The following is a 16,803-nucleotide window of genomic DNA, read 5'->3' as shown; positions in this document are numbered from 1 at the left end:
GACTAGCCCAGGCCCCCAAACCTCCAGCTACTGCCCTGCCCTTACAGCTCTCACTTCTACCGCCTTCCCTCCTGACCCCAACCTCCACCCAAAGCCCAGGCAGCTGTAGACATTCTTTCTTTTCCCTCCCTCCATTTAACAGGAAGCTGAGGCCGAGAGTCCTGGATTTGAGGCCTGGACCTGCAATATGCACAGCAAAGCTAGTGCTTCATTCCAGTCATGGCAATTGTCCTGTACTGCCCAGTGTTCCTCTGATGGGCTGGGTCCTAGAGCCCGCAGTGCTGTAAGGATCCATGTGTGCACAGTGGCAGACAGGAAGCTGGGTATGCAGGTAGGGGAGGACAAAGCAACAGCATGGAGCCTAGGGCAGAGTCCAGGATGGCCCAGAGGACCCACCTGGCAGGCTGCTGCCTATAAAAGCGGCTCAGAGGACAGCTCCTCCCACTGCCCGTTGGTCAAAGGCTGAGCCACTTGCCTGGAGAGCAGGGCTGGCCCCTTAAGTGGCCATCCTGGTCAGTGGGCCGGACAGAGTCAGAGCCGGAGTGGGAGCCTAGTAAGTGACTTCCTGTGGGGAGTGGAGACTGGAGGTGCTCTCACGGCCGGGTTCCCAAGGAGGGAGAGCAGCCAGGGCATCAAGCACACAGGATGGCTTTGCAAGCAATCAGGAAGTGTTCCTGGAGCAAAACCCGCCAAAACAGAATTCTTTTGCCGTTCATATTTTCCTCCCTGCCCCTACTGCCTATGCTTACCCAGGTCTGTTGTTGTTTGCATAATCTGGGAGAGGAAACCGAGCCCCTTTCAGCGGAGACCTCAGGCGCCAAAGCAACCCTGTTGGACAGATACTCACAGCTGGCTTCCCGTCTCTGTTCCCCGGTGGGCCCAGTGTGCGATGGAAAGTTTTGGGCTAGGAATTCACTGAACCCTCCTGCATGATTTGCTCACAACCTGCCCCCTCCCCGCCCCCCCCCTCCCCCACCAGCCACATGGCCTGGAAGCTTCCTGGGGCTCTAGCCAGGGCCAGGCTGCTGGCTGAGAAGGGCCACTGGTCTCTGTCTATGAATATGTATACCTGTGGTTTAGTGGGGTGGCAAAGAGCATTTACTGAGTTCCTATTTGGGGCCCGATGCTTTGCATGAATGACCTAACTTCATCCAACAGCCTTCTGAGGTACTGTTAGTATTTTTACTTTTTTTTTTTTTGGTGCCTCCTGCAGTTTAAACTCAGGGTCTGGGCCCTGTCCCTGAGCATTTCTCCTCAAGGCTAGTGCTCCACCACTAGAGCCACATTTCCACTTCCTTCTTTTTTGGTAGTTAATTGGAGATAAGAGTCTCACAGGCTTTCCTGCCCAGGTTGGCTTTGAACTGCAATCAACAGATCTCAACCTCCTGAAAAACTAGGATTACAGGTGTGAACTGCCACCACCCAACCCTGGGGTACTGTAAATATTGCCTCTCTGTATTCACATGAGAAAACAGGCTCAGACAGGTTGAATAACTTGCCCAGGTTCACACTTGCAGTGAAGAGCAGAGGCAGGATTTGAACATAGGTCTATCTGAGTCCAAAGTTCTTTCCACCCAGTCCAGTAGCCTCTCTTGAAGATCTCTAGAATGGTAACATCCTAGGAAAGATCATGGTATATCAGAAGGCTTGCCAGCCTAGAATTAAGTGCCAGCATCTGCAAGCCTGCCAGGGCTGGGGCAGAGTCCAGCAGCGGCTACCCAGATGCCTCAGCGAGGTTGGTTCCAGGCTCGCAGAGGGTCTGCTTGGACTGGACATCTGGGCACCTCTTACCTTCCTGCAGCTTCACGCTCTGGAGGTAGAGGGGGTTCCTCAGGACGTTGCAGCGGCCTGGCTCATCCTCCTTGGTGAAGAGCAGCAGATCCGAGTAGGCAAACAGTGTTACCTGCGCAGAGAGACAGCAAACAGGAACTTGCTGCTCTGCAGTCCTTTGGCCACAGGGAAAACAGAAGCTTGGGGGACGCATGCAGGTCAGACAGAATCGGGGATAACTCCCAAGTGTGGACCTGCCACTCACACAGAGACCCTCCCTGCAATCAGGACAGCCCTTGTTCCCCATTGTCATTTCCCCCCTCCTCAAAACTGAAGACCTAAACAAGAAGAAATGCTGGTAGATGGCACTCTCCACAGCAGATGGCTCTACAGGCCTCCTTACAGCCTGGTAGCCCTGGTGTGCCCTTGAGCCCTTAGCCCCCAGCCCTGGATGTTTGGGGAATGAAGTGAAGCCTCATGAGTATAAAGCAATATTACCAAATTCCTTGCAGATCACTGTTAACCACATTAATAAGAAATTGGTTCAGGGAAAAGCCGGTTTACTCACATTCTAATACAGATTTGTGCGTAACTTTTATCTCCTTTACGTACTAACTGCTCAAAAAAAAAAAGACAAAGGAAAAAAGCTATTTTTAGACGTGATAGGGAAACCATAGGCATGCTTAGCATATTTTTAAGTGAAGAAAAATCCTCTTGATCCTCTACTGCCACTGCAGTTTATACTGCTCTTTGTTTTGCAAATCCTGCAGTGGCCTTAAGAGCAATAAAATCCCATTTTAGATTCTCAGAAAAACCAAGTATTATTAATTATGGAAACTTCCCTTTTGAGGTGTCACACCTGACACCTCATCTCTTCTACAGCAAGAAAAATTAGCCGGAAGGGCTTACACATATTGAGGGGTACAGCAACGGTGTGCTGTGTTGTTACCCAAGTTGACAAAGCCACATGCTGACACTAAGCTGGCAAACTGTTAAGGAGGCTCACACAACTCTACTCCTAAGACTCTCTCCTACAGAAATACTTAACAAAGCTTTATTAATATGCACATATAAGGATGTCCTCAGGAGCACTTTTGTAGTTGTTTTTTTTAAAGCCAGGTGCAGTGGTGCATGACTGTAATCCTAGCACTCAGGTGGCAGAGATAGGAGGATCATGAATTAGAGGCCAGCCTGAACTACATAGTGAGACTTTGTCTCAATAATACGGGGCAGACCCTACAGTAATAACAATAACAACAACAATATAAATGTCCATCAAGAGAGGATATATACAACAAAGTATGCTATCTTCCTCTGGTAGCATGTTATGCAGCTATTTAAAAAGAATCAAGTGGAGCTAGGTGCGAAGAAATAGAAATCTGTCTATCATAGGGCAAAACAGTGAGAATGCTATGCAAAAATACCCAGAGAATAATGATATTTTATGAAACAAACACCTCTATATGTGTGTGGGTATATATATATAGATAGATAGATAGATAGATAGATATAGATATAGATATAGATCTGGATAGAGAAAGAGAGAATCTAACATATTCACTATTGTCCTCATTCTGGGCAATGGGATTTTTCTTTGCACATTTCTCTTAAATTTGCACTATTTAGCAATAGTTCAAACATTGCACAAACATAAGGTGGAGGGCATTGGGACAGAGGCATGATTTGGGGACATTTTAGAACAAAGCTATCAGGGCTCTGGCCTCTCTCATGGGACCCAAACATAGTGACTCCAGAATTCTGAGCTAAAGGGATCTTAATGGTAATCCCATGCAGCCCTTTCAGCAAGGCCCTGCTTCAACCTTGCCCAACAGAAGTCCCCAGTTGCTGAGCTTTTACTTTCTGCCTCATGGCCCTCATTTAAATAACATTATTGCCCTGACCAAAGAGGACCTTACAGCTCAAAAAGGTTAAGTGAACCAGCAATATATCTGCAGCTTTTCTGTCCCTGAAGGTGAAAGCAATTAAGAAGAGCAAAAGAAATTAAGTAAATAAATAAAATCAAAGAAAATGATGGAGAAGTCCAGAAATATTCCATGAATTGGATGTCTAAGGAGGGAGCTGCAAAGTCTAAACAATGAATGAAGGTGGTAGGTACACTAGCTGAAAACACGAGGCAAACCTTCTTGTTCCTGCATCCACTCAAGGGAAATCTGGCCTCACCTCCAGACTCACAAGGAAGCTGGCATGGAAAAAGTTGGAGGAGACAATTCACCAGGAGCCTCAAAATTAAAAAAAAAAAAAGGCCAAGGCCCAGAGAGGGCTGGATGGAAGGCAAGTGGGAGGAGCCATGGGCAAGGTGAAAAAATGGCCTAAGCCACTGCCCTATCCTCAATTCCCAGAGCTGAGAATATGGTCTAGACAGGAAGTGATTAAGGCATGAGTGAAGAATTTCCCCCAAAGGTTAGGTCAGGGAAAGGACAGAGCTGGCACACAGCTGGAGTCAAGACAGAGGCCAAAGCAGGACAAGGACCAAGTGCCAAGGCAGGGCATGTGTATGACCCCTTCCCAAACCCTCCCCTTCTCCTGCCCTTGCTCCAATAGAATTCCCGGCAGCCCACAGAAGAATGATGCCAGGCCCATCACCCAGTTACCTGCTGCCTTCCACCCCTGGCCACAGGAGCCTCCCGGTGTCTTCCCCACACCTCCTCCCAGCTTACATCTGATGTTCCAGAGTCAAAGACTGAGTGAAGGTCTACGTAGAGGAGCTAGCCTTACAACATGGCGGGTACTTTCTCAAGTGGTCCTAACCTAGCTTCTCCTGGGAATCAGAGTTTGCAGACAAGACCTAAGTGCACCTTAGTTAATAGTAAACTGGTGAGTCAGTGTGTAAAGTGAGGGTGTGTCTGTCTTGTGCTTCACAGTATTCCAGGAACCTAGCGCAGGGCCTGGCTACAGTGCAAATGCTGAGGAACTATTGTTTGAATGTACAAATGGGCTGCTCCAAAATGCTAATTGGATCTCGGTACACATTGGGCAAGTGTGTGACTTTTAGACAGGGAGGGGAGTGCGGTGAGAGCAGTTCATGAAGTGGCCCTGGGTCAGCTCGTAGGCATTAACAAATCTGAGCATGCCCAGAGAAGAGAGGGGCCCACCACACAAGCGGGAATACTCCAGCAATACAGATTTCTGTCAATCACACAACAGCACTTGCTGCAAATGAAGGCTCTCAAGCCACAAATCCACTGCTCATAGGGGCTGCCCTTTCTGGTTCTGAAAAGCATTTGCCGGAAAGCCGCAGGGAAGCAACGAGAACCCACGATGCTAAGGTTCTCTAAAGTTACCCAACACCCTCTGGAATTGGTTTCTGCTTTTAGCTTGAGAGACCTGAAAATCTACCAGAGCCTCCTATTGCTATTGTACTTCAAGAGAAAGGGCTATGTTTATTAGATAGGTCCTCACATTATACCCTTCAGTCTTCAAGAGGGAAATCTGTCCGTCCTAAGCCATGAAGCAAAGACATGGAGGATGAATTTGAACTACGGTGATGGCTTGGCTGGTGTGTGTTTGTTTTTTAACAAATACCAGAGGCAACAGGGATCCTAGAAAGCAGTGCTGAGCTAGAGAGCTGAGGATTCAATTTGGTTCCACTCCTTACCCACCCTGAAACCCCCAGGCCCTCGGTCGCCTCAGGTGCAGCCTGAGTTTCCTCATCTAGAAAGTGGGGGGAAATAATTGAGTGTCTCCTGGGAGAACTACAGAGCTTATCCACATCAAGTATGCAAACTGCATATGCAGGCTACACAGTACAGGCCCCCCTGTTTGCAGGATGAATGATGAATGAATGTCCACACAGGTATGGGCTGCAGGGTGACTGCCATCCTCACTGCCTTCTTCTTGGTCTGTTGGATATCTGGCCACACCTTACCTGCTGGGCCTGCACACTGGATTCCCTTTCACCACATACAGCACCAGCAGCATCTCACTCCAGAAACCCAAATCCCCTCACCCAGTGGGGTTTTACTGCCACTGAGGCAGGTCAGAGGACACGCTGAGATTCTGAAGGAAGTTCCTAAATGTGATGCAGATATGACCTCAGCATACCACTGCAGTGGAACAAGCATGCTGTCTTCCCAGGGATCATTCTTGAAAAAAGACAATCATCATTTGGAGCATGCTTTCTTAAAAACTAAATAGAACAAAGCAAAAGCCAACCTGTGCTTCAGCCATGGTCACTGGAATACTGGAGCCCTTCGAGACCAGCCAGGCTCCACTCAGCTCCCTCAAATACATACGCACATACCCACTGTGCAGATGGGGAAAGTGAAGCCAGAAACAGGATGGGAGATATCTGGAGGAGAGGCTTCCTGCCTCCAAATTCCTGCCCCAACTTCCTACTGTGCCAAGCGACTATTTACCTGGGAAGAACTGTCTGCATCAGGACTGACCTGCAGCGAACCTTCTGTTTACGCCTGTGAGCCAGGCCAGATTCCAAGGCTCCACCTTCTGCTCCCAAGGAGGGTGGGGGGAGAGAGAGAGACAGAGAGAGAGAGAGACAGAGACAGAGAGAGAGAGGGAGAGAGAGAGACAGAGAGAGACACAGAGACACAGAGAGAGAGAGAGAAGGGCCGTACTGCTGTTTGAACTCAGAGTCTCATGCTCTCACTTGGCTTTTTTGCTGAAGGCTGGTGCTTTACCACTTGAGCCATACCTTCACTTTTAGCTTTTGGTTAGTTAATTGGAGATAAAAGTCTCAGAGACCTTTCTTCCTGGGTTGTCTTGAAACCTTGATCCTCAGATCTCAGCCTCCTGAGTAGCTAGAACTACATGTGTGAGTCATCAACATCTGGCTCCCAAGTAAATTTAAGCTCAAGGACAGGGCCTGGGCTAGGTCCTGGTGTGAGTAAGGTCTTTCCCATGAGAGATGAGGAGGCAGCTCCCAGGAACATTGGCATGGCCCCACCCCCTCGGCCCCCCTCCTCTTGATGAGGCAAGAGCCCAGGAAAAGTCACAGGAGTGGTCTTTCTGAAGGGGCTAATACACTCAGGAAACTCAAGTAATAGATATTCCTCTAAAGCTTTTCTGCTAACAGCTTTGATCTCACCACAAAGTCACTATCAAAGTCCAGATGTGTCATCTCTTCTCCATAAAGGGAGTCAAGAAAACAATGGGATGTCTTAGGGGGCTGGGGGAAAGTTGGAACCATTGAAGATGGACTAAATGGCTTTGAGAGGCGGCGAGTTCCCCATCGCTGGATGCGTACAAGCCACAGGTAGCTATTTAAGAAGAGGAAATGAGACTAGGCTTTGGGTCTCCCCCCACATCCTTAAATTGTACAATTCTAAGACTAGTAAGGGGAGAAGGGTGAGAGGCCTGGAGGCTGGCCAGGGAAGCCTAGTGAGAGCCAGCCTGGCAGTGCCCACATCCTACCTGAGAAGCCTTGTTCCTCCCTTCGTACAGCAGCAGCTCCTCAGACAGCAGGAGGGTCCGGGCAGGGTTACAGAGATCTAGGGGCTGAAAAATAAAAAGCAAGGCTCTGAGTGGGCAGTTCAGAGAGGCCCCAGAGGGGAGCAGCTCACCAAAGCCAGCCTCTGGGAACCCTCTCCCCTCCCCTGAGAACCCGCAAGCCCTTCACACACAAGATGGAACAGAAAGACACTGACTCCTGTCCTGTGCGGAGCTGCGGCCGCCACCTTCCCCAGCAGTCTTTACCCCGAGAGCTGTGCTCTCTGGCAGGAAATCCAACCACATGCTTGGGCCCTCTGCGGCCCTCCCCTCTCCGCTCGCCCCCACATTGAGCTCAGGGGCCCTCTCAACCCCCATCTGTCCTGCTCACCCCTCACAGGAAGGTCCCTGCTGTCAGGCCCTGCAGGCTTCCTGACATCCACATGCCCAGAGATTTGTCTGTTCCAGTCCCTTTTTAGGACCAGGCCTTTCCTTGCTCCGTATTCAAAATGCACTTGAGCTGACTGACTCTTTCTTACTCATAAGTTCCCCAAGAACTAATTCTCCCTAAACTTCTCACCCAGTCATCCCATCCCATCCAGCCCAGAGAGAGTTCCTTAAATTCTAGGTCATTCGTCAGGACTTGTCCTTGTGAATGTATATTTATAACATGGCTTCTATGTACCTGGCCTCCAGGGAACCACTGAAGAAAAATAATAAAACAAATTTCAGTTACATACAACAAGCTGATGGAGCTTGAAATAACAGGAGGCCAAAGAAGCAGGACTCTAATAAATATGTCCAGTAGGATTTCATTAAATATCATTCAAAAAGAGGCAAAAGGGAGCATGTTATTTAGGGAAACATACTCAGATGGTAAAATGAAAGAGAAGGACTGCTTATCACCAAGCTAGGTGTGGGGGGCTGGGTACCTCTGGTCGGGGGAGGGTACCATTGGGAAGATACATGGGGCTTCCTGCCCACAGGGTCTATTCCTTCATCTCCAGTGAATTCTTAAAGGGAATTCACTTTCCAGCCACTTGTTAAATTGAACAGTTAAGTGTTATGCCATTTTTAGTTTATGTATTTTACACTTTTTTTCAAGGAATTCTCATCATGCTTCAAAAACGTTTTAAAACAAAAAAATAAAAACAAAAAACAATAAGCAGCTACAATGTTATGTACCTATTATCTCAACGTTCAGGAGGATTATGAGAGGGAAGATTATGAGTTCAAGGGTAGCTGGGCTATATAGAAAGAGCCTATTTCAGTTTAAAAAAAAAAACGAAAATAAGTAAACAAAAGAGAAAGACATTAGCGTCTCTGTCTCAAGGAAGAGACGAGATCCACAAAAAATGGCAGAGGGCAGACCTTGCCAGCACAGCTGTTGAGGAAGTGGGGCATTACCTGTCACAGACATGTTAAATCCTGGCCAAGTGGAGGTTCTAAAATCCACCGGACAGTGACAGGCACACTGGGAGGTCACGGTCAGAAGTAAAGGCCATGGGACCGTAACATCCCCATGCTGCTAAGGACAGCAGTTTGTTAGTACGTATAAAGTATCTTAAAGACGTTCATGACCCATGGTCAAGTCATTTCACATCCAGGAAATTTTTCCCAAGAAAAATAACCAGCAACAATTCATGCACAAAGATGGGCATTGCAAAGTTATTTACAATAGCAGAAGAGTAAACATGCCGAGCTAGTTAAATAAACAAGGTATATCCATATGATAGAAGACTGGGAACCACTACAGAATCCAGCCTTGAAGAACATGTAATAAGGAGAAAAATGTGCATGCTACAATTTTTGTCTAAAAAAGGCAACAAGCAGAGTGTGGTGGCATATGCCCGCAATCCCAACAAGGAGTCTGAAGCTGGAGGATCATGAGGATTATGTAGCCATCCTGGGCTGCATAGAAAAACTATCTCAGGAAAACAGTTACTGGGGAATCTAGCTCAGTGGAAGAGCACTTAAGTAGTATGTACAGACCATGGGTTTGATTCCCAGCACTGCAAAAAAAAAACCTAAAAAGGCAGCAGAGTATAGAATGAGATCTATTTTTTAATATGCAGATAGATACATACATATATGCATACATATATACATATATACAGAAAAGTCACTTAAATGTTCATACAGGGTGATAAATGGAGATTAATTTTTTTTCAGTCGTGGGGTTTGAACTCAGGGCCTGAGCGCTGTCCCTGACCTTTTGGCTCAAGGTTAGCACCCTACCACTTTGAGCCACAGTGCCACTCCTGGTTTTCTGGGGTTAATTGGAGATAAGAGTCTCCTGGACTCCTGCCCGTGCTGGGCTTTGAACTCTGATCCTCAGATCTCAGCCTCCTGAGTAGCTAGGAATACAGATGTGAGCCATTGGCACCTGGCTGGGATTGATTTTTAAAAAGAGAGGAAAAATGGGGAAGAAGAGAGAAAAGAAGAGGACGTAGGAGGAGGGAACTGTATATGAATCTTGGGCCACCAGTATTCATTGGTCAGACATGAAGTTCTCCCTCAGTCCAAACAATAACTGCTGGACGAGGCAGGGAGGGGAGCCTTAGCAAGCCAGCCTTGGGATGTGACAAGCAGTTGGGGTCAGCCTGTGCAGCATGGCTCCACACCTTCCTATGTGGCGCTTCTGTGCTTCTCCATATCACCCCCAGAACCGTGAGCATCTGGAACCATTTGTCCCCAGAGGGGTCCTGGAGGAGACACCGCCCTGAGACCTGGGACGGTGCTCCCTCCTTGTTCTTATTTCCTCCTGAGGAAACCCTGCGAGCTAAGCACAGGCTCACCTGAACAAACACAGGGAACACCAGGACTTTGGGGGCCAGGGTGACGTAGGTGCCATAGCTCGAGTGCGGGACGTGCGGCCTGAGGACTGAGCAGTCTTGGTAGTTCCCGTGGCCCTTCATTGTCTGCACTGTCTTCATCAGCCGGGACTTCTTCCCCAGGCCCGTGTAGGACTTCCCTTTACTGGGGCTCCCTGCCTCTGTGGAACAGAAAGGGAGCAGTGAGGCATTTCTACCACCACTGAAAAGGGCCTCCCTGTAACACAGGTTGCATAGATCCAATTAGTCTACACCACCAACTACTAATTAGCTTGGGCTAGGCCCAGTGCAAAGAGCGTAAGTACACAGGGAGCCTCCAGCCAGGTTGTGGGCCTGTCTCCCATTCTTATGAACAGTAAAGACACGTAAACAAGGAATGTTCAGGGTTCAGACAGAACTGGGAGTCAACAATGATGATGCTCTTATACAGTATCCCAGATCCCAAATCAGACCTCTCCATTTATTGACCAACAAGTCGCTTATATCTAAGGTCCTGGCATAATGGCACATGCCTCCAATCTCAGCTACTTGAAAGGCAGAAGTAGGAGAATCACTTTCCAAGGCCAGTCTGGATAAAATATTAGGTTCTATCTGAAAACAAACCACAGCCCAAAAGACTAGGAGTATGGCTCAAGTGGTAGAGCCTTTGCCTAGCAAGTATGAGGCCCTGACTTCAATCCCTAGTACCACTAAAAAAAAAAAAATTAGAAATGAGAAGTTGCTCATATCTAAAAAAATCAGAAGATCTGACCTCACTGAGCCTTGAGTCCCACATGGAACAATGAGTTGGATCAGAAGGAACTTCCTGCATGACAGTGTGTATCTTCATCCCTCTGTTACCAGCCCAGCCCCACTAGCCCATCTGTCACACAGATAGCATCCTCTAGAGTGGGGACAGAGACAATGGCTTTGCAGGGTCTATGGGGGTCTGTCCTTCACATGACAAGGGAACAGGAGCCCCCTGCCCACCATAGTCTAGAATAAGTCCTTCCTGTGCTCTTTCTAGACACAAACATGAGGGGAGAGGGAAGGCAGAATGACTGTGCTCAGCACACACCTGCTCCCTTCCAAGGGTTCTTGCAGCCAGGGAAAGCCAGCCATGTCCTCCCTGGATATCCAGTCTGGATCAGAGTGCCCAGGCTTCTCTCTGTCCCCAGCCCTGGCAGCCAGGGTAACCCAGCCCAAATACACTTCAGGGAAGCTCCCCACCAACGCAAGGCCATGGTTTAGAGGAAATGGCCCAGAAGGTTTCACACTTCCTTCTTCCTCCCACCCTTCTCTCTGAGAGGTGAGAAAAACAAGTCTGCCCCCACAAGTGACCACCGATAGTCAAATCTGGGGGCGGCACTCAAGCCACAATAACTAACCCACTTCCTGCCTTTCTTCTGAGAGCCTTAGGGGAACTGAGGAGCCCAGGATTGAGGGCAGGAGGTGCAGGTGCCTGGAAGAAGTCACATGCTCCTCATCCAGCATGGTCCCTGTGGATAGGGGAGCTGAGGGGTATCTGCCTGCCAGGCCCTGGCCCCTTGGCAGGAAGAGCCCATTCTGCCACTCAAAGTCTATAATGGATTTCCTTGAACTAGAGCACCAACTTCCCAAATTGGAGATTGGCTGTACAACCCTGAATGAGTGTTTTCTCCCCCTGAGACAGTTTCTTCCCCCGCTGAGTCAGTTTTCTCCCCCTGCAAAATGGAGATCTTACAGGTGGCTATATTATCTGTCTTATACAAATCTGCTATATTTGTATGAGCTCCTGCCTGGCCCAAGCAGCCTGTCAGCTCACGCAAAGCACCAGTACCAGTGTGGCTCAGATTCCCTCAAGCCCTAAACTGCTGAACAAGACACACATCAAGGCCATGGATGGGCAGATGTGGGCATTGGTCTCAAGCCACCTGAGATGGGAGGCAACTGGACTCATTTGGAACTGGACAGGACAGTTGGCATGGCCAACCCTAAAGCAGAGAAGGCAAAATAAGATAGAACTAATTCAAGCCAATTAGACCAAAATTAAAGAATGGTACTATCTGCACATGGCAAAATCTGGGCCACAGACCTAAGTCTCAGGTTTTGTGTATGTTTGTGTCAGTCCTGGGTCTTGAACTCAAGGTCTGGTCCCTATCCCTGAGCTTTTTAGGCTCAAGGCTAGTGCTCTGCCACTTCAGCCACAGCTCCGCTTTCAGCTTTTTTTCCCCCCAGTTGTTAATTGGATAGGAGTCTCACAAACTTTCCTGCCCAGGTTGGCTTTGAACTGAGATCCTCAGATCTTAGCCTTCTGAGTAGGTAGGATTACAGGCATGACCACCAGGGTCCAACTTTTCTCAGATTCCAAAAAAAGCCATTTCTTCCTTCCTCTGGCTCAGGGCTTTCAAAGAATCTTCACCTTGGGTCTTGAGAGTCACATATCAAACACCTGGCCTATCATTCTGCCTTCAGGGAGGAGAGGCTTGCATCATACTATATTACAGACAAGAAACTAAGGTGCAGAGCGTTTGAGCAATTTTCCCAAGGTCATATGACTGGCAAATGCAACATAGGCAGTGGCCAGTCTCAGAAGCCCCATGGCCACATCCCTTGTGACATGGAGCAAGGGACTTGGCTGGAGGTAAGTGTCTTTTTTTTTTTTTTAGGGCAGCTAAAACTGCAAGCTAGTCACTGAGTCTGTGAAGGCAAAGCCATTGCTTCCCACCTGCTACTAACTCCAAAGGCCCCTGGGTCCATATTCTTGTCTCACCTCTTTACCTCTAACACCTGCTTCACTCTCCAAACACAGTAATTACAGAGCTTTGCTCTCAGCTTCCGATGGGAGCCCTGGCAGCCACCCGACCCTTGGCAATGGTGAATCTGAAGCCAGGCTGCCTTCACAGGGAAGGGGACAATGCCTAGGGTACAGCAGGCCCAGGCACATGCCAACTACCGCAAAAACAAGCACTCCAGGCTCTGGAAGGGCACCAGACTCTATTCAGCTCAGGACAGCTCAGTCCAAACTCTGAAAGGCTACCTCCTGGCAGGCTAGCCAGAGGACCAGAAGTCGGCACCCTGGTGATAGCTTTAACCTCTGGACAACCCTTAGTATGTTAAAGGAAGCTTTGTGCTCTGAATTTTCACCCTTCCGCTGAGCCCCAGGACTAGGCACTAAAAAGATTTAATCCTTGGGAAAAGGCAAAGATGTCCTTGGATACCAAATGATTATTATTACGAAGAATAAATGAAGCAAAGCCAAGACCTTGATACAATGCATTCAAAAAGTTACCGTGGTTATTAGCAACACCATCGTTTCCTTACTTGTCCCTTTCCCATGGCTTAGACGGCTGTGCCCTTCTGGGTATTATATTCTCAGAGAATGAAAAATACAGACATAGGTTAGGAGTAACCACAGGGGTGTCTCTCAGGCTGAGAAAGAATCCACCCTGGACTTCCCAGACCATGTCCAGGTGACCACAGCAGGTGGCACACCTCTTAGAACTTCCGTATTCTGTGATCAGGCTTCAAAACCACCACCAAGGCAATGGAGTCATTCTCCTTGGTCACTCACTCAACCAAAATTCGACTGAATTTCTACTGTCTGCAAGGCACTGATACTGGACCCAATGATATGCCCCGCTCAGCCCTGGCCTTAATGAAGTCACCATTTTGCAGCAACATCTTCATTCCAATCTAATGAGCTGACTAAAAGCTTTTTAGACACTTCCTGTTGGATCCCATCAGACTCCTCCCCCAGAAAGAGCAGCACCAGAGAGAACTGGCCAGGCCCAGTTCTTTGAGGCCCAAGAAGGGAGAGAAAAAAAGGTAACTTCCGTCAGAGACCCTGAGCCTGTGGGAGCCCTTTTCCCCTCAAAAGACATAAGCATTCTTCCTAGTACCCACTATAAAAATTGTCTTTATATCGATGAAACAGCAAGGAGGCTGGAAATAGCAACTCTCAGGACGAGGTCAAGGGCATTCTGCAGGTATCAGCTTAAGGGCTCATGCACATACTAGATGAGTATTGCAGGCTGCCGGGCAAAGCTGGTCCCAACCATGCAGATACAGAGCTCTTGGCAGGTGTATAAGGGCCTTAAGGAATGCTCAGCCAACTCTAGCATCAAGACTTACATACTACTGGCCATTGATGGTTTATGCCTGTAATCCTAATTGCTCAGGAGGTTAAGATCTGAGGATCACAATTTAAAGCTATCTTGGGCAGGAAAGTCTGTGAGACTCTCATCTCCAACTAGCCACCAAAGAGCCAGAAGTAGAGCTACAGCTCAAGAAGTAGAGTTCCAGCCATAAGCAGAAAAAAAAAAAAAGGAAGTGCTCCATCCTTGAATTTAAGCCTCAGTCCCAATACACACACACACACACACACACACACACACACAGAGGGAGAGAGAGACTGGTATCTTAGGCCTTCCTGGAGGACTTGGCCAGATTCTATTCCTGGCCAAGATTTGAAGTCCAAAGAAGAATCCATCAAACAGTAAGAGACATTGATGCACTTCAGAGACCTCCACCTTCTGTCACATCAATCAACATCCAGGCTTACTGCTCACAACCAACTCTCTGAACAAGAATTACTACTGGCCTCATTTTATAGCTGTGCAGTGAAGAAAGGGAATTTGCTTAAAGCCATATAACTAGAGCTCCAAACTGAGACCTCCCAGCTCTACACTCCATGGCTGCCCCCACAAAGGCCCAACAGTGCTGTTCAGTAACACTGGATGATGCTCAGCTGAATGGCCAAGTCCTGAGCATTCTGTCCCTTTGATGGCTCAAGGAGAAACACACTCTTTCATTGGGGTGGGAGGTAGGGGGAGGGAAAAGACCATGAGAAGAAAGAAACTGCAAGAAGAAAGGGACCATGTGTTTACATGCTGAGCTACCTTGACTCCACTAGAAAGGCCTCTGAACTCAGAGCAGAAGGCTGGGCCAGGCCTCGGCTGCCCTCTGCCACCTCTCCAAGCCAAGAGGGCACAATAGTAGTGGACAACTCACCTTCAGGGATAGGGTCCTCCTGGTACACTGGCCGCAGTAGCTACAAGGGAAAAACAGGAGACCCAGCTCAGCCCCAGGAATAAAGATGAACAGCTCAGCAGACTACTGGACACTGAGCCTCGGAGATCAGAAGTAGAATATCTCAGGACACAAGGACCAAACAGCAGTTCTGAGAGACGAGGCTTGGAGGGAACCCAGGGTTGAAAGAGGCTTTGTGTGCCATAAAGCTGGACACCTTGGAGAGGTCTCAGCTTCTTTGTTAGTGCTAGTTCCAACCAAAGTGCTTTCCAAGGCTCACTGGAATGGTGGGACCCCAAAACTGCCATAAAGGGTGCTGCCATCCAGGAAGTGTTGGAAAGGTCAGGTTATACAAGGTTAGATGGCCTGCTTCACTGCAGGATGACCTCTGAACCTCGAGCAGGCTAATGCCATTGGGGATCTTCCAAAAGGGAAGAGAGTACAGGACATTTTCCAAACTCATATGCCCTCAGAACACTATTTTCCCAGAGTGTCTCATAGGACCGATGCTATGGGGGCCCCGGTCCACATCCCAACATATAACCATGGAGAATGCAGAATCTGGGGGATCACCACCTACCAGGGCAGCCCATTCCCCTGGAGAGGCACCGGCTTCGGGCAAGCTAACTCCCTCTAGCCTGCGTGTGTTTGGCCCTGGAAATGTGTCCTGAGGCCAAAATGCCCATCTCTACCCTCTACCCAGTCTTGCAGAGGCCAGAGTTGGCATAACCCCATCTCTTTGCCTAACACTCCCAGCACCACCACCCCCAAAAGTGAATCCCTGAGACCTTCTAGCCTCCCACAGGGACCCAATGCCCTTTCCCTTCCCCATACCAGCTGTCTATACCTGGCTCCCAGGGTTCAGCGGGGCCAGGATGATATAGTTGGGGTCGGTGGGGGCACTGGCTCGAGACAGCGCAGGCAGGGTGTGCTGGCCCCCACGCTTGCCCACCTCGGTGTAGCGCTCCCAGCCGCCCAGCAGCAGCCCATCTGAGCTGTCACACACCAGGTGGCAGCTATGACGTTGCTCGGGACGTGCCTGAACCCCATGGGTACAGTTCTTCTCCCTCTTGTTGGGGGGTGCCTGGAAGTCATGTGCTGACTTGCAGGAGGCCCGCCGCAGGACCCCTCCATCTGGCCCCGGCTTGACCTGGGGAACCATGCGCCACACGAGCAGGATGATTTCACTGGGGCAGCTCCTGGAAGTTAGGGAATCATAGAGAGGATTTGAGTCTGGGGAAGATCATAGTCAGCCTGGGTGAGGGCCTGCAGAGTGGAAAGAAAGAGGAAGCAATCACAGGGGAACTGATGCCTGGGTCAGAGCAGGAAAGGATGGAAGAGGCTATGGAACACAGAGACTGCTAGCAAAGTGGGTAGAGGTGTCTCTCAGCAGTGGCTGAGTAGGATCCAATAGGAGAGATCACCATATTCAACTTTGTGGGCAATGTACAAGCAAGTTGGAGCATGCAAAATACCTAAATGCAACCCTCCTCCAGCCAGTCTAATTTCTATGTTTGCTTTTGTTGTGAAAGGTCTCACTGTGTAGCCCAAGCTGGCCTCGAACTCACAATCCTCCTGCCTCTTCTTGCCTCATGCTGGGATGACAGTCACACACCACCATACCTGGCTTCATCTAGTCACTTTAGATGCTATAAATGGAAACCTAAATGAAGCCATTACAGTCTTACCCTAGGGGGTCAAGTTTAAAGGGACTAAATATTTTAAAAAATAATTTTTTTAACGGTGTAATTAAGGCATTTGCAATACCTATACCTTTAAATAAAGAGCTTAGCTGGTAGGTAGCAGA

The 16,803-nt window shown here is 48.7% G+C and overlaps 1 protein-coding gene across 4 annotated transcripts in view; it reads right to left on the bottom strand.

Moving 5' to 3' along the window:
- The window catches only part of Rgs3 (regulator of G protein signaling 3), a 127,163-nt gene that overhangs the window by 68,849 nt on the left and 41,511 nt on the right, over positions 1–16,803 (bottom strand). For all 4 annotated transcript variants that reach the window (XM_042695468.1, XM_042695484.1, XM_042695476.1 and 1 more), the window contains 5 exons: positions 15,844–16,195; positions 14,979–15,018; positions 9,972–10,168; positions 7,159–7,242; positions 1,792–1,903 (listed from right to left, as the gene is read on the bottom strand). In XM_042695468.1, the coding sequence (XP_042551402.1) occupies positions 1,792–1,903; positions 7,159–7,242; positions 9,972–10,168; positions 14,979–15,018; positions 15,844–16,195 (785 nt within the window). The remainder of the gene's footprint in view (positions 1–1,791; positions 1,904–7,158; positions 7,243–9,971; positions 10,169–14,978; positions 15,019–15,843; positions 16,196–16,803) is intronic.

Source organism: Dipodomys spectabilis, unplaced genomic scaffold (genome assembly GCF_019054845.1).
Source record: "Dipodomys spectabilis isolate Male_0828 unplaced genomic scaffold, ASM1905484v1 ptg000006l, whole genome shotgun sequence".
In the NCBI taxonomy this organism is placed as follows: domain Eukaryota; kingdom Metazoa; phylum Chordata; class Mammalia; order Rodentia; family Heteromyidae; genus Dipodomys; species Dipodomys spectabilis.
Note: the sequence above shows the minus strand (reverse complement) of the source record. Positions and strands in the feature narration are given on the sequence as shown.